The sequence below is a fragment of the Cornus florida genome, unplaced genomic scaffold (assembly GCF_030987335.1).
Source record: "Cornus florida cultivar Cherokee Brave unplaced genomic scaffold, ASM3098733v1 CherokeeBrave_3.0.0_Hap2_Chr09, whole genome shotgun sequence".
NCBI classification, from domain to species: domain Eukaryota; kingdom Viridiplantae; phylum Streptophyta; class Magnoliopsida; order Cornales; family Cornaceae; genus Cornus; species Cornus florida.
The window spans coordinates 54,988,974-55,006,005 of record NW_026775579.1 but is presented as its reverse complement, the minus strand read 5'-3'; the positions used below and the strand labels follow the sequence as shown (position 1 = coordinate 55,006,005).

At 36.0% G+C, this 17,032-nt stretch overlaps 1 protein-coding gene across 1 annotated transcript; it reads left to right on the top strand.

The window, feature by feature from the left end:
- The first annotated feature begins 311 nt into the window (after positions 1-311).
- LOC132273982 (cytochrome P450 81Q32-like) lies at positions 312-14,939 on the top strand. Its single transcript, XM_059775108.1, has 3 exons — positions 312-759; positions 13,305-13,909; positions 14,201-14,939. Exons 1-3 carry the CDS (start codon positions 444-446, stop codon positions 14,807-14,809), a joined length of 1,530 nt encoding a protein of 509 aa, XP_059631091.1. The 5' UTR covers positions 312-443; the 3' UTR covers positions 14,810-14,939.
- The last annotated feature ends 2,093 nt before the right edge of the window (positions 14,940-17,032 follow it).

Sequence of the window (17,032 nt, the reverse complement as noted above, 5' to 3'; positions counted from 1 at the left end):
TAAAAATCTGACATTAGGGCTTTTGCAAAAAAAAATTGACAAATCACAGATTTAGTTGCAATTAAACCAAACCTTAAGTAGGTTATTGTAATTTACCCTCGTAGCTATGGTAGTTTTATTTATTTTTAATATAAAATATTATTTTTTCAAGCATTTCGTGGTGGTACAGTTCGAGTGGAAAGGCCAGACACTTTACTTTTTTGTTTCTTTCCAGACCAGACACGTTAGTTGTTCCACGGTCCCACCCCATCATCTAGCTCCTAGGCACCAACGCTCTATTTATTGTCAAGCTTCACAATATTACCCCTTAAAATTATTATATCTGCTTTTAAAATAATCAACGGACTCCAAAAAGCAGAAAAAAAGTCAAAATCCATGTATATCTTCTGAAATCTGCAATTAGTTGTGAGAAATCTAAGAGAGAAAACAACAAAGCAGAAAGAATGTTGCAAATCCACTGGTATGTCTTGGCTATCATAGTCTTCCTCCTCGTGATCTTCAAGCCTTTTTTCATTCAGAAGCAAGAAATATACAAAAGCCTACCACCAAGCCCACCATCTTTACCCATCATTGGTCATCTCCATCTACTGAAACAACCAGTCCACCGGACTTTACAATCACTTTCCCAAAAATATGGTGAGATCTTACTACTCCGGTGTGGGGCCCGCAATATCCTCTTAGTCACATCCCCTGCCGCTGTGGAAGAGTGCTTCACCAAGAACGATATCGTATTCGCCAATCGTCCCAGATTGCTCGCAGGTAATTGTGTAACTTGTTTCAAAATTATATCTATAACCTCTTTGAAAATATATACTTAAAATTAGTTTAATTTTTGATTCATATTATCTTTAGGAAAATACTTGAAGAGTCCGGTATTCGGACTCTCCTAACACTGGCGGGCCACTTTTTATTATTATTTTGTGTTATTTATTTTAAGCAAATGCACACAATCACAAATTCACAATTTTAAGTGGACTCCAAGATTCAACTTCCCCTTTGGAAAAAGAGATCCTACTGTCCATTGCTCACTGATAACCTCATTTTTGTGCAGTTTCTTTATTATTATCCTGTCAAACTAGGGGAGGAGCAGGGGCTTGAACATGGGCACACCCACTTAGGAAGGTGGGTGCGCTACCAACTAGGCCACGGGTAATTCCCCTTGAAAGAAAACTAGGCATCAAGTAGGCCACCATGTTGGATGAAACCCACTTGATAAAATGGGCTAAATCTTACAAGAGAAGACATGGGTAATTAATAGGGTAAATTACACTGACCTGAGGATTACATATAGGTAGACCGTTCAACGTTTATTATTTTGCCTTCTCCTAAATTTGTTTAGCGGTTGCCGAAGGGTGACTTTGTGCGTGAAAATTCAGTAATGCCCCAATTTTCATACAAGGGAAGGGCACAAGATTTTTATACAAGAGAATGATAAAATTGACATTGTATAGAATTTGGTCACATCTACCGGGAAAAAAAAAACGTTAGGGTTGTCGCTGAACATAAGCGCCAAATTTCAAGGGAGGTAAAAGTAATAATTATTAAATGGTCTACCCGTATGTAATTTGTCCAAATCTCAGAGGAGGTGAGTGTTATTTACCCTAATTAATAATGGGATAGGAAATGCATTTCATATTTACAAAGTCCCCAGTCTTACCACATCATCATGTACAATTATTTTGATGGTGATGTATCAAAAATGGCTCTGATAATATTTCACATGCTGTCATTTCATGAGAAATTATTAGGTAGTCCCGGGACCACCACCTCATATATGGTCTCGGCCAATTACAGAAAGGTACATCAGCAAAATTGTAAGTCAGGCCATGAAATTATTAGGTAGTCCTAGGACCACCACCTCACACATGGTCCCAGGACTTCTTTTGTTTTTGTATGTGAATTTCATAGAAGGAGAGGTTGGAGTGGCTGTGGTGGAGGCTGAACTGGCCGAGGGTGGCGTTGCAGCAATCGCCAATGTTGCAGGATAAGCGGTTGTTGGAGTAGTTGCAGCTGGTGCGGGCCTAAATGCATAGGAACCAGTTTTGGGTGGCGTCGGTGCCAGGAAAGAGCGGTGGGTCAATTTCTAGAGGAAAAGCCGCTGTGCTTGAGGACGGGTTGGCAGGCGTTGGGTCGACAACCCAACGGATCACTAGGTTGTCATCATCGGCGGAGACAAAAGTCATCACTATGAGATCTGACGAGTAGCGCGCGTGAAAAGAGTCAGAGAACGAGATGCAGTTGTCGACGACGAGGATTTGAACTGAGAGCCCGTTGGAGAATCCATGGCCGCATAGGTTATCGGGGACCTTTTCCTTTCCTGTCGAGCATCCGACAGAGCTGATTGAATCAGAGTCTTACGGTGGAGTAATTTGGCGATGGAGAAATTATTAGGTAGTCCTGGGACCACCACCTCATACATGGTCCCGACCAATTACAGAAAGGCACATCATCAAAATTGTAAGTGAACATTGACCAAAATTTACACGTCATCACTGTACATATCGCCAAGTCAGGCTTAGCCTTCTTTGCCGCGAGACTGATTCAGCTCTGCTGAATGCTCGACAACTGACAGGAAAGGAAAAGGTCCTTGATAACCTATGCGGCCATGGATTCTCCAACGGACTCTCAGTTCACATCCCCGTCGTCGACAACTCAATCTTGTTACTCGACTCTTTTCGTGGGCATTACTCACCAGATCTCATAGCGGTGACTTTTGTCTCCGTCGATGATGACGACCTCGTGATCCGTTAGGTCGTCGACCCAACGTCGACCAACCCGTCCTCTAGCACCGCGGCTTCCCCCTACATAACGTAATTGCACTTTGAAGGTTCTCATGGGTTCACGTGAAGAAAAAGGACCCCAAGATTGTAGAAGAAAGGAAAATAGAAGCTGACACTTGGAAAGAATAAAAAATGAAATACCCTTTTGCCTAAGATAGCAAGGCAAACTGACGCCTGGTTAGTTTTACTGTTTGGTTATCAACATATAAGCCAAACATCCCTTTTTGGTTCACCCCCAATCCTTCTACAAATAAAGGTACTCCCGACCAACACAACACTAACTTTGGTATATGCTAAACTAATGTAACTCTTAACTTAGTTCATCTTAGTAGTAGCTTGTTACCAACCCCATCGATGCTTGAAATTCATTCAGTTGAGTCTTGATTGCTATTACAATGTGAGTTGTGCAACAAAAGATTACTTGCGTAGAAAATTTTGTATTTTAAAAAAAGATATGTCTTTATAACTTTACTTATTATAACAATTAATCAATTAATCTCATGCAAGATAAAATAAAGTAATGCCACTAGGATTTTTAGCGAGGAAAACTCCAATTAGTAAAATAGACCAACTGTTTGAGCGGGAAAAATCTCATGGACTGTACAGTCCAAAGTAAACCGATCCACTATATTTGAAGCAAAATACTTGAAGCAGACTCACACCCTATCGTTCTACCAAACACCAATCGCTGACAATCCTCTGGCTTTGCGACGTCCCGTCCAACAGCATTTGACCATAGGCTTACTTTTGATATCTATAGAAGAATTGCTAGTAGATTAAACAACACTCCTCGAATGCTTTGACCCGTTCAAAGTGTGATTGCTTCATTTATGTTCTTTAAGATCTGGATTTGATGTAGACGAAGTAGATCTGTTTTTTATGATCATTGTAGATGCAAGACTGATTATGATCAGGATTTGAACAACACTCTAAACTCAATTTGTGTTTATGTGTGTGTTCTAGAAAGAATGACAGAAAAATCAGATTTGATTTCTGTAAAAATATCTCTCTAATAGGCTTTTAAGAATTATGAAATTGTAGTGCAAAAGCCGTATCAACCTAGATGTAAATCAATGTTTATTTAGAATTTTCAAAGACCAAGATATGCATAGGAAAGGTAATTTTCGTGCATAGGATTTTTGGTAGTATTCTAAGCCAAGTAGGAAGTTTGAACAGAATAGGAAACTTGAAATCCTAAACTGTATCAACAGGTGGTACCGGTAGCCACTTTTGGAACCGGTTCTCAAAGGACAAAACGTTATTCTTCGAAGTTATGGTTCTTGAACTAGTTCCCAAATGTGGTACTGGTTTCCACTTGACAAAATTCTAAAGAAAGGTTTAAAACCAATTTGGAAAAACTCTGTTTTTGGAAACTTTGAAGAATTTGAAACTTTGAATGAACATACATGGTTTGTATAGTGTCCTAAGTGGGAAACAACTTCCTAAAGTGTCGTTCATACCTTTTTCGTAGATCTCAGTATATCAACCTTTGAACAACCTTCCAATTCCGCGGTCGATCTCAATCTTAATATGTAACTTGAGAATTATAACTCGATTGGACTTGTTTTGACATCGAAATTTGCCAATTACAAAAATTATATCTCACAACGGGTACTACGTATGTTCTTTTGGTTGTACTTGACTTGATTAAAGTCTTCTGATCTCCGAAATATTAAAGAAAATTAAGAAAGGGGTGATTCCCAACCTTTCAACAATCACCTGATCATAACTGGCCTCCTCAATTGTTTGGAAACTGTTTGGCTACACACACCAGTCACACTCTCGGATCCTCTTGGATCCTGGCATGCCCGCAATCCTATTATGGTCTAGGCCAAAGGTTTCGCCCTGATGATAAAAGTTCTATCATATTACTTTGGGATGATTTTAACTGAAAAGGTCTCTACTGAGACTGAACCAGTCACAATCAAGAACACAACGAATAAGATCTTGAGATATGACCTAGAGGGGGGTGAATAGGTCGGTTCCCACTTTTTCGGCTTAATCTGACTTTATTATAAATTCATCAATTCTTTATCATTTGAATGCGGAAGATAATATATCCAAGATATATTAATTAAAATATGATTGGTAAATTTAATATGTGTTGTATTCAATAAATAATTAATACTCTTGACCGTTAAATAAATAAAATCAAATTAAATAAATAAAATATTTAAACAAACCAAAAAATAAATATGGGTTTTTTAAATGGATCAGACCCTAATTGATTTAGCTACCCAATTAATGATAGGTTATATCTACTTAATTGCTTTGAACACTTAAGCACATATGTGTATTGATTTCAACATAATAATCATCTAAGCATACATCAATCATATAGTAATAATAAGCAATTAATAAGTGCAGTAAAATAAAAGAGTAAGAGATTTGCACACCAGATATACAAGGAAAAACCTACCCCAATGGTAGATTAAAAAATCTCAGGACTTGGTTTGGCAAAAAAATTCACTATGAAGAAAGAGAGTACAACTAGTCTAATTCAACACGATGAACGATAGTTTTACCTCCAGACTCAGCAAGACAACAAATCTTTATGCTCGTTCACATTCAATTGATTTATTCCACCGTCAGTTTCAACCCAATTGCCCTACTAGTGCACTCCAGAAGATCTCTTCAGTTGTCCTTCAGCCGATCCATCTAACCACTATATGATCCCATTGATCCACATCAATCCCGTCATGCACAACTTCTTCACAGTTTGGTTTGTAGCACTTCGTGATCGTGTGTTGACGTTAAATTTTCAGCTTGTACGCTATCAAATTATTTTAACACATAAATAATATCATAATCACCATATCTAATGCAGAGTGAATGATATGTATGTATGATGTAAAATAAACACACAAGATATAAAATTTATCAAGTGGGTGCCCTCAACTCATATGAGAAATATCTCTCACACAAACTCTCTTATGGATACACACAAGTAGAACTCACACAGAATACTCGTAGATAAACAAATAAACAAAGAATGTTATTGCGGTAGTGCTTGAGAGGCACACTAGGGTTTATTTCAATCCTAAATATTTTTTAATAGAAAAGACCCGTACTTAAATTCTTCTAGAATTGTCTTTTCTATTTATTTTATTTTAAATTGGCATCAAGTATATGACTTGAAAGGCAAATCTACTTGAAGACCAAGACATTTGAGTGGAAAGCAAGTACTGTTCTTTATGTATAATAGAGAACAAATGTCTTGGTCTTCAAGTAGATATGTCTTTCAAGTCATATACTTGATGCCAATTTAAAATAAAATAAATAGAAAAGACAATTCTAGAAGAATTTAAGTACGGGTCTTTTCTACTAAAAAATATTTTAAACTTGACACATTAAAATATTTGAAAAAGATAAAGTAAACTCAATTAGGAAATTAAGTTTTGTAATAATTATTATTATTGTTATTTTATTTATTTATTTTTTATCAAAAAAAAATTAATTAATTATTTTTCGTCGATCTAACTAGGAAAGGCTTCTATCGATTGAGGCTTAAGGAAGTTTGACTGATGTCCTTAGCGTAGTTTGGCAATCGAAGTTGTGAAGGTGTCGATCAATCCAAATGTTCAGGAGTTCGATCGCATCATCTGCAACTTTTGACTTTTGACTTTGTGATTGACTCTAAATGATGAACACATGTTCTAAAAATCAGAACACGTGCTAGAATGCTCTAGAAAAAGTTTTTCTTGATGCATACTCATAATGTGTCCAATGCAACTTAGAACTTAACAAAAATAGCTCAGATGCAATTTTTTAGAAACTTTTTTGTGATGCTAAAAACCAAAATGGAAATTGCTGGTACTCCTAGCAAAACTACTCCTAAGCAATATTTCCCTTCTATATAGTTTTAGGAAAATATGTATGAATATATATATCACGTATATATTTAGAAACTTAAGTTAAATTAAATATAATATATATATATATATATATATCATGAAAACCACTCTACTCGAACTATATAAAATAAATAAATCAAATAAAATAAATACTATAGGATTTACCATGTAACAAATAGCATATGGTCATGAATAACGTGTAGGCATGTACTTAAATGGTGATAGATGAAATTCAAGTGTGATTCTTACCTTTGAAGCTCATATTTGAGAAGAATTACATCTTTGCCCTTTGAAGTTGATCTTAGGACTAATCTGCCCTTTGTAGAAGAACTTGGATTGTTTTGCCCTTCGAAGAAGTACTTGGACTATTCTGCCCTTGTTAGTAGAACTCTGGACTATTTTGCCCTTTCAAGTAATTCTTTAACTGATTTAGGTCTTGGACCTTTTTGCCCATTTGATGTAGTCATCTTCAAGTAATCTTGTCTGCATACTCAAATCACATAACTATTCTATTTATATTTCACTCACTAAACATATAATCATTAAATGATATTGAGTGAGTTTTGTACTACAAAATTTGCCAATCACAATATTAAAATTACAAAATTCTTAACACGCCCTTTAGGCCAGCTTCTTCTACCACACGAAGAGTCGAAGTATTTGACTCACTTTGTGTAGGTAAGTAAAACAGCCGATTGATTCGACTAAACCACCTTTGCTACACGAAAGAGCCAAAAAATCTGACTCACCTAGTTTAGGTGAGAAAAGTGTTGCGCACAGCGGAAACATAAAAAATAAGAAAGAGATCCAACAATAAAGAAATCAACACAAAAACACAAGATGTACATGGTTTACCCAAAATTCAGGCTACATTCACGGATAAGGAGATTCCATTATAATCATATAGAGATATTTCAATGGAAGAGAATACCAAACACCAGACCAAACTCCTGCTCCAGGGTAGGGTGACAGATACCCGAACCTTATACCATTTACCACTCCACGAGACTCCCTTTCACCATCAATACTCTCTTTACCAAACCCATCAACTCCTCCTACCCATCAACTCCATGATGAGGCTACATCTCTCTCAACTCATACCTCTTTACAAAAACTTAGGCCTCTTCACTCACTTTGCTGGCCAGAAATGAAGAAATCGGAAATAGCATAGGAGAATTCCTTCTTGGACTAGGATTGCAATTCCTTAGAGCCCCATACTTGCCAACTAAAAAATTACCGAATACAATACAATTCCAAAATAGAAACCTAATTAACATAGGGATTTGAGACAATCCTAACAAAAAGAACTTGGTTATTCCCTTCTGCCACGCTTAGAGCCGAAGAATCCTCGACCAACATAAGCGGTAAATAGAACCGAACAGTCATTAATTATTTAGAATTCAAACTCACCATCTGTACTTTATTTTGAATTCGGATACTCTTATCACTGCTGCGTGTGTTCATATGTAAGTGCATTAACAACAAAGTACATATATTCACATTTGTCACACTTGTCCTTCAAATTTTTGCAAATTGATTTAGTAAGTTTATGAATGAACATAATTGTGCTTCATTCATCTAAAAATATGTGATGCATAATTCGTATAACACACAGAAAGAATGTATCTGCTATTCATATACTTTTTTGAGCTTGAGTTTGTGAATCTCCTGAGTTCATGTTTATTTAGATTTGAATACTCTTTTTTTATGCTCTCTATAGGGGTCGATACAAGAGCATTCTTGTACATTTCATAACAACAACAACAACAACAACACATCATGAGTTAAAAAAAAATTCGTCTTTATTTGAGTATTCGATTAAAATAAGTGTTACATCCAATAGTGTGTGATGTTTCTGATTTTCGCCATTTTCTATTTTTTGGAATTTTCTGTTTTTGCAAGGGCATTTTCGTCTTTATTTGTTTTGCGTGCCGGACACCACAGGGTGTGCCGGGTGTATCCGAGAGTTGGTTGGAGGGATTCCAAGAGTTTAGGACTGTTGGAAATGCAACGGTTGCCATTTCGGCATTTTTTCGTTTTTCGAACCGGAAAGTCCGGGTGGGACCCACCATCGGTTTATCTATATACGGGAATTTTATTTTGGGTCAATTGCATTTTGTTTATTATTATTTAATGCATTTTATGGGGTGACATGCTTAATTGTGGTTGTTATTAATTAATGTATATAGGTGTTAGTGGAAAAAGATTTTTTGTAGCTCGTGGGACCCGCCACCATGCCTTAAGAATTTTAATGACCCCAAGGTCATTACATGACCTCAATTCTTCTCTCCCGCAGCCGGTTCTCTCCCCCTTCTCTCGTTCTTTTTTTTTTTTTCTTTTACAATCTTTAAACTTTGATTACTTCTCAACCGGTGAGAATTTTTGGGTACCGTTTGCGGCAAATTGAAGAGCACGGCGAGATCTACAAGTGGGTGTAAGCAATTTCAGCTTTGGTGTACCCTAGGATTTTTGAAATCTAGGGTTTAAGTTGGGGGTTTTCATCATTTTGGAGGTAGGGGTGTTTAACTAGCATTTTCTCTTGCTATATAAGTGATTTATGTGACTTCTGTGAATTAAGCATGCTTGTATAAGTCAATTTTGTTTCAATTGCATGTAATTATGCTTATATACGATGATGCTTTAGCTAAAACTTCAGAAAAAGATTATGAATGATGGATTAAGTATTCTTGAAGTTGAAATTGAACCATAGCAAGTATGAATGTAGTAAATGGGGTTGTTCGAATGAAATTTTAAAGGGGCTATTTGGCTGATTTTAAGGGATTGTTTGGTTGATTTTAAGGGGCTATTTTGGCTTATCTAGAGGGTTGTTTGGTTGAATTAAGGGATTATATTGTTTATTGTGAAAAGACTGTTTTTGTTGATTTTAAGATAGCTGTAGCATGTGTAAATAAGGTAAAGGTACTGTTTAAATGAATTTTATAAGGAGTTGCATTGATCCAATTGCTACGAAAATTTTAGCACAGGTTCTTATACCTGTCTAGTACCTCTCAAATAAATTTTACAATTTTTGTACGGGTAGTTATTTTTATAAAAATTCGGGAATAGTTGTTGTCCAGTTATCCCAGTTTGAAAACTATTTTTTTTAAAGAAAGTTTTCGAATTTTATTTTAGAGGTTGTGTTGCTCCAAATACAACAAAATTTTTACTGTAACTTCTAATGTGAGTTTTATAAAAATTTAATGATTTTTGGCAATGTAATTATTTTTTTAAAAATCCGACATTTCCTGATGTTTGTCTTTTTATTGCTGTTGGAAAATAGATTTTGGATAATTTATTTGACTAACACATTGATACGGGATCATGGAAAAACTTACTAGTTTTATACTCCCATATATCTACCTTCAAAATAAATTTAGTTTGCCCAATTTGGATGTCAAACAAATTTTCTACAAATTTTGAAGTATCTGTTGCCTGAGTTTCTTCGAACTAAGGATCACTGTTTTACTTTTGGAAACTGATTTAAATGGGGAACATTTGGCTTTCGTGAGTGGTTCAGCAATGTTTCATTCCGAGTCTAGTTTCTAAATCATTTTTATTTTCACTGTTTCGATCTAAAATGAATTTTCTACGAATTTTTCAATAACTGCTACGCAGAATTCTTTCAATTAGAATATGACTTGAAATTTGCTATGTAAATTGTCATATGAATTGAATTGCTTATGGTGATTAATTTGAGTATAAGGTCTTGAAAATTGTGAGGTATTGTATTTAGTATGCCAAATGATTGAATTCAAGCATATGTGACTTTATTTTTATTATTGTGTTAAATACCTATTTTGGATGAATTCTTACAATAATTGTTTAAATGATATATATGCAAATGTGAGAGTATGTGTTGATGGATGTGTTATGAGAAAGCATGCTTATATGAAATCAATGTATGTATGATATGCTTGTTGTGCTTATATTGTTGTTAAATGAGAGCATAATGTCTTGAAATTTAATGTATCGTATGCTATGTAGTTTTGAATGGAATTAAATGCATAGTCATGAGTATTGACATGACATGATGCATTTATGCACTTCATTGGGAAAGAGATGGGAACTTGAATTTGAAATATATATATATATATATATATATATATATATATATATATATTTGGCAAAGAATTTTGAAAAGGATTTTGTGAAAAACCCGGCCGCCTAGGAGTTGCATAGGGACCGCGGCGTTAGTGAGGCCTAGAGAGATCGCCCTTGTGTGGTTGAGTTACTTGGGCCCAAATGACGCCATGGAGTTGCCATGGGTCAGGGACAGTGGCCAATCCTCCTTTCATGCCGTCATGGAGTTGCCATAGGACGGGTTCGCTAACGGTTTGGAAATGATGACGGATATGGTTTTGGAAAATGGAGAGAGACATAGCACGACATGACATTTCATTTCATGGCATCTTCTTTCATGACTTGGGTTATTGGTGTGATTGTGTGGTGATTTTCCCGACATAGCATGATCCCGGTTCTTTTATTGCTATTCAGTATAACTTACTTGTATGGCTTTAGGAGGTGTTGGTTGGTTATCATCTACTGAGCAATGTAAGCTCACCTCGTTGTCATAAACATTTCAGGAAATGGACTTTCTATGGAAAATATGCCTTAACCTGTAACGACCCTAAACTGATACCATTAATTAAAAAAAATTCGGCATGACCTCCGCTAAATATCGTCCTACAACAACCTGTCAAAATGCATTTTTAACCTATCCCAACACAATAAACATATAATACATTTCAGTATTCCTTTCATCCATTCATCATGCCTCAACATAGTTCATCTCAAATCCACATATCGTAATTACAGTCCCAAAATACAAGAGTAAGATCAAATGTCCATGCTTACAACATTTAGACAGCTTATACAAAAGTTACAGCCCATAGGTATACTTAGTCATCGTACAAAATACATTATGCTTAGTCTTACAAAAATAGTGAGACCCAAGTACAAAAACAACAAAATAAGCTCCTAATCCATACTAAGTCTGTGGTAGAATGTCATCCGCCACTTCTTTCCCGTTCCCTGAAAAAAATTTAAAATAATAGGGTGAGCAATTTGCTCAGTAGGCGGTGCCTAAGACACACCTCTTGTGTCCCCGTGAATCCAAACAAAGAATAGAACAATAGGGGGCGGGGTCATGCCATGTCGGGAAAGCACAACATAATAACCAATCTCAACATAAACAATATGACGCTATGGAATGCAATGCATGCCGATGTCACTCTCCATTTTCAACATTCAAAACCATCACTTTCAAAATGTTAACATAACCCGCCCTTTGGTGACCCCGCAGCGACACGAGAGAAGGATTGGCTAGTGTCCCTGACCCTTGGTACCCCCGCGGCGTCATTTTGGGCCCAGCTAGCTCAACCACGCTAGGGCAATCTCCCTAATTCCCTCTAAGCTATATTAACACACCGGCCCTTTGGTAAACCCGCGGCGACCGGGTTTTCTCAAAACCATTTTAATCAAAACTTCTTCCTAAAATTTTCCTTTTTCATTTCAAAGCAATTTGTTCCCTTTTTCTTCCCAATGCTATGCATGAATGCTTCATGCCATGTAATTCATCATTCTACAACAAATTAAAAATTTAATCTCACATTACACCTTCCAAGAATTTCTAAGAATACATAACATGCTTTCATACAATAATTTTAGTAAGTTAACAACATTATCGGCTAGGAAAAATAACACATAGAACATGATTTTCACACACAACATAAATTTAACACACATCCACATACTCAATTTTCAAGGTTTAGTCACCTTAAAACAAAATCAACACAATTTAGTATAATAAGCAACAAATAACAATAATTATACTCACTAAGGCAAAAGAATATATGGATTAGAGACCCCTACCTCACTTTTGAGCAAAATCCCCAATTTTCACCTCAAACCTTCAAAATGGGTCTCAATTTTCGGACTCCCTAGGTTGCTCAAAACTGAAATTGCTAGTACACATGTGTAGAGCTCGCTGTGCTCTCCGTTTTGCCACAAACGGCACTTAAAAACACTAAGACATGAGGGAGAAATCAAGCCTTGACTTTGGAAAATAAAAAAAAACAAAGAGCCGAGAGGAAGACACAGACAGAGACGGGAGAAAGAGAGAATAAGAAAGCAGAGACCAAATGTGGTCCCACAATCCACTTGAAAGGGGCGTGGGTCCCACATGTGTTTTTTTTGAATTTCTTTTCTTTTGTGTTAAATTCTCACCACACACACACAAATATATACACACCATATATACACAGACATTACACAACCTTAGCCTTGAAGTATCTTATCGAAGTTTGCTTGGAAGTATATTGGTGTCGCTAACATGTTGATATAGTAGTTTTGTTAAACTTGATTACCATGTAGACAATGAGATTTATGATGTAATTGAGATTATCAATATAATTGGAGTGGTTGAATTTCCGGGGCATCGTGAAAATTTTTTGATGTACTTGAGGAATTTTTCTTTTACGTAATCTTTTGTAGTTAAAATTTATGGGTTGTTACAGGACAAGTCCAAACTTGGTTGAATCTTGAAAATAGATCTATCATATTCTCTGGTACTTTGTTGGAGGTTTCGACCATCTTCTTATGATTATTTGCCTCTGCGGCCATATTTGTAAGCGCAGTTTGATTTTCTACAATCATTTTTAATTGTTAACAGGCAAACACTTCACTTACAACTACAAAACTGTCATCGTCGCCCCTTATGGAGATCTATGGCGTAACCTCCGGCGCGTGATGACTCTAGAGGTGTTGTCACCAGCTCGTCTTGCACCATCGTCTAACATCCGACAAGACCAGGTTCGATCACTGGTGAGTCAACTCATGCAGAGTTATGCTAGTGGAGCAAGAAAGGTGGAGTTGAAATCGAAGTTCACAGACCTTTCTTTCAATGTCATGACAATGATAATTGCGGGAAAGCGGTATTTTGGAGACGATTTTGAAGATGTTGAGGAGGCAAAGCAGTTCAGGGATGTTATAAGAGGGACACTTGACCTCAGTGGGGTATCGAATATTGGAGATTTCTTGCCCTTTTTGGAATGGATAGATTTTCAGGGGTATGAGAAGAAGATGAGGGGATTGATGATAAAGATGGACAAATTCTTGCAAAAGCTGGTTGAAGAACATCGTCAAGTTTTATTAATTGGTAACAAAGAAAGTGATAGTGATGGATCAGCAAAGAAGACAGTCGTGGATAATTTGCTAATGATGCAAGAAAAGGATCCAGAATTCTACACTGACGAAATTATCAAAGGCATCATGTTGGTAATTCTTTGATCTTGATTATTTGAAATTGTATTTAATTTTAGATATGGACTCTTTTTTTTTCCAGAAAGTTCAAGTAAACGCACACCACTCACAATATTGCGCCAAATAGGGCTAGATCACTTTCAGGATCAACCTCCCGTAATCGGTATGAATGTACTCAAATATTTTTTTCTTTCAGAAATGCAATTATCACATCATCCCAATGAGAATCCTTATATCAAACTTATGTTAAAATTAACATTTTTTCTACTTAGGAAATAAACTAATTGCCAAGAAATATATATGTAGGTATTCTTAATAGCAGGCTCAGAGACTTCATCAAGTACCATGGAATGGGCAATGGCTCTTCTGCTTAACCATCCGGATGTGTTGAAGAAAGCAAGAGCAGAGATAGACGCCAATGTCGGTCTAGGCTGCATGTTGGATGAACAAAACTTGCCAAAGCTGAATTACTTGCACAATATAATCAACGAAGCACTTCGTTTGTATCCTCCCGTGCCACTTCTCCTGCCACATGAAGCCTCAAACGATTGCAAGGTACATGGTTATGACGTGCCTCACGGTACAATGTTAATGATCAATGCATGGGCCATTCAAAGGGACCCGGAGCTATGGGTGGAGCCGACAAGGTTTATACCTGAGAGGTTCGAGGGTTGGAATGGTGAAGGGTACAAGTTGCTGCCTTTTGGTGGCGGAAGGCGGGGGTGTCCTGGAGTTGCAATGGCTAACAGGGTGATTGGATTAGCATTGGGGGCCTTGATTCAGTCATTTGAGTGGGAGAGAGTTGGCGGGGAGGAGATTGATATGGTAGAGGGTTTAGGCCTCACCATGCCAAAAGTTAAGCCCTTGGAAGCTATCTATAGACCTCGAATAGTCATTACTGAACATCCTCTTTGAGTCTAAATGTTGGTTAATAAATTTCCTCTTTTCTTTTATACATATTTGCACACCATTCCAGTAACATGTATACATATATATACACATTTAGGTAGAAACCAGAAATAAATTACTTTTTGTTAAAACAAAATAGTTTAGCTTCAACATGACCTTGAACCAACTCTACTTCAACATATCACTCCAGATTATTCCGCTAAAATCCCCAGAATTCTAGCAAAGATGTTGGGAAATTTTTAGTTTGTGTTGACAAATTGGTGGAAAAGGGGTTTGCGTACTGTTGCGTAAAATGTTTTGTTGTCAATTTTATATATATATATATATTCCTAGTTGGTACTCACGAATCTAGAATTTATTTGTATTCAAGAGGAGTCGAGCATTAGACTTGAAACATCAGGGCCAAGTGATTTACCAAATTGAGCCAACCTGTGGGTTGTCTCTCTAGCAGATTTGCCAAAATTTTTCAAGGCAGAAGTAAGATTGGGAAATGAAATCTGATTTGCCAAGACTCTTCAAGGCAGAAGTATAATCAATAGATAGTTTGGACTACTTTTGTCCTTGGTGATATTATGTAAATGGGCATAATTTGTTAAGACTTGTTATTAAACTCACAATTGATTTTTGGACTTCAAAATGTGCTGATTCAAAAAAAAAAAAAAAAACACCACACACAAAAAAAAAAAAAAAACACTAATAACAATTACAATGAGGTCGACCTCAGAGTAATCTTATTCTTTATATAATTCGATAAGATGAGATGGTTTATAATAAATCATCTATCTAATTTGATATTTTGCAGAAGTACTCTTCAATTTTTTATTTTTTTTATTTTTTTTTAATAAAAAAAACATTGTAAAAATGTTTGGCTGCATAATGTTGAATTCCTTTAACAACAATTCAGAGTGCTGTAAGTTGGGTGCATGAGTAAATTACCTACGTGAAGGTAGGCATGAGTAAACTTCTACTATTACCATGAGTCCTTGCTGTAATTAGCTTGCAACTTTGTTATACTAATTGTCATTCTTTTTGTGTACTGTTAATTGCCATAGATTTTGCTTATCCACATAACATATTAACCGGATCAACATCAAGTATTTAAATCAACTATTTTTTCATTTTGACAAAGTAAAAAAGTTAAGATTTTTCGGTGTTAATTTGAGTAAAACATTTACTGTAACAAAATTGTTGAGACATTGGAGAAAACTAAGGAGTAGTAACAAGTTTTGATACCTTTTTCAAAACAGGCACTGCAAATGAGGAGGAGGTAATTTTCTTTTGCACTGATCTCTGTTACGCATGAGAATCATAATGAGATGTGTTGTCTCCTATGTTTCCTCTGTGTTGCCTATTATTGTTTCGCTTCTGATTTTGATGACACCTCTCAGAATCAATTGGTCTCCTATGTTTCCTCCGGGTTGCCTATTATTGTTTCGCTTCTGATTTTGATGACACCTTTCAGAATCAATTGGTAAGAGGTAAACGATTAGGTGAATTAGTCAAACAGTATCTCCTAATTACTCCAAATTTCAGATTCCACAAACGGAGAAAAGGGAGATTTGAGTTCTATTAACTTATATTTATAGTATTATTTTTTACGTGTTAGAGTCTAATGTATTTATTTTATTTTTTTTTGTTCTTTTATATATCTATATATATATATACTCAATTTCAACTTTCCTATAAAAACTACCACCAAACCCTTGAGACTTAAAGGGATACCTCTTCCACATCCTCGAGGGAAGATTGAGGGTTTAAACACAATGAAGACGTATGTGAGTATATTAAAAAAATGATGGTCAATAAAAAGAAAAGTTGGGGGAGGAGATTGATAAAAGTATAGGGTTTACGCCTCTTTATTTTATTTTTATTTTTTTCAATGACAATAATGTTACGAATTAGTTGTTAGAAGGGAAGGAAAGGTGCAAGACACAAATACGGGCTCCTGGACACAAAGAACAACCCAACAACATAATAAGGACTCACCATGCCAAAAGTTAAGCCCTTGGAAGCTATCTAGAGACCTTCCCTAGTCATGACTGAACATCCTTTTTAATGTAAATGTTGGTTAATAAATTTCCTTTCACCACAATGTTTTTGCACACCATTCCACTAACACGTATACATACGTGCACACATTTAGGTAGAAACCAGAAATGAGTTACTTTTTCTTAAAATTTAGCTATGTTAACATGAAGTTGAATCAACTCTCCTCCAACATATACAGTA

Excerpts from the sequence above, each read along its gene's own strand:
- LOC132273982 (XM_059775108.1), top strand. The coding sequence starts at position 444 with ATGTTGCAAATCCACTGGTATGTCTTGGCTATCATAGTCTTCCTCCTC. Across the intron at positions 760-13,304 it reads TCGTCCCAGATTGCTCGCAG|GCAAACACTTCACTTACAAC; the intron begins GTAATTGTGTAA and ends AATTGTTAACAG. Across the intron at positions 13,910-14,200 it reads TTATCAAAGGCATCATGTTG|GTATTCTTAATAGCAGGCTC; the intron begins GTAATTCTTTGA and ends ATATATATGTAG.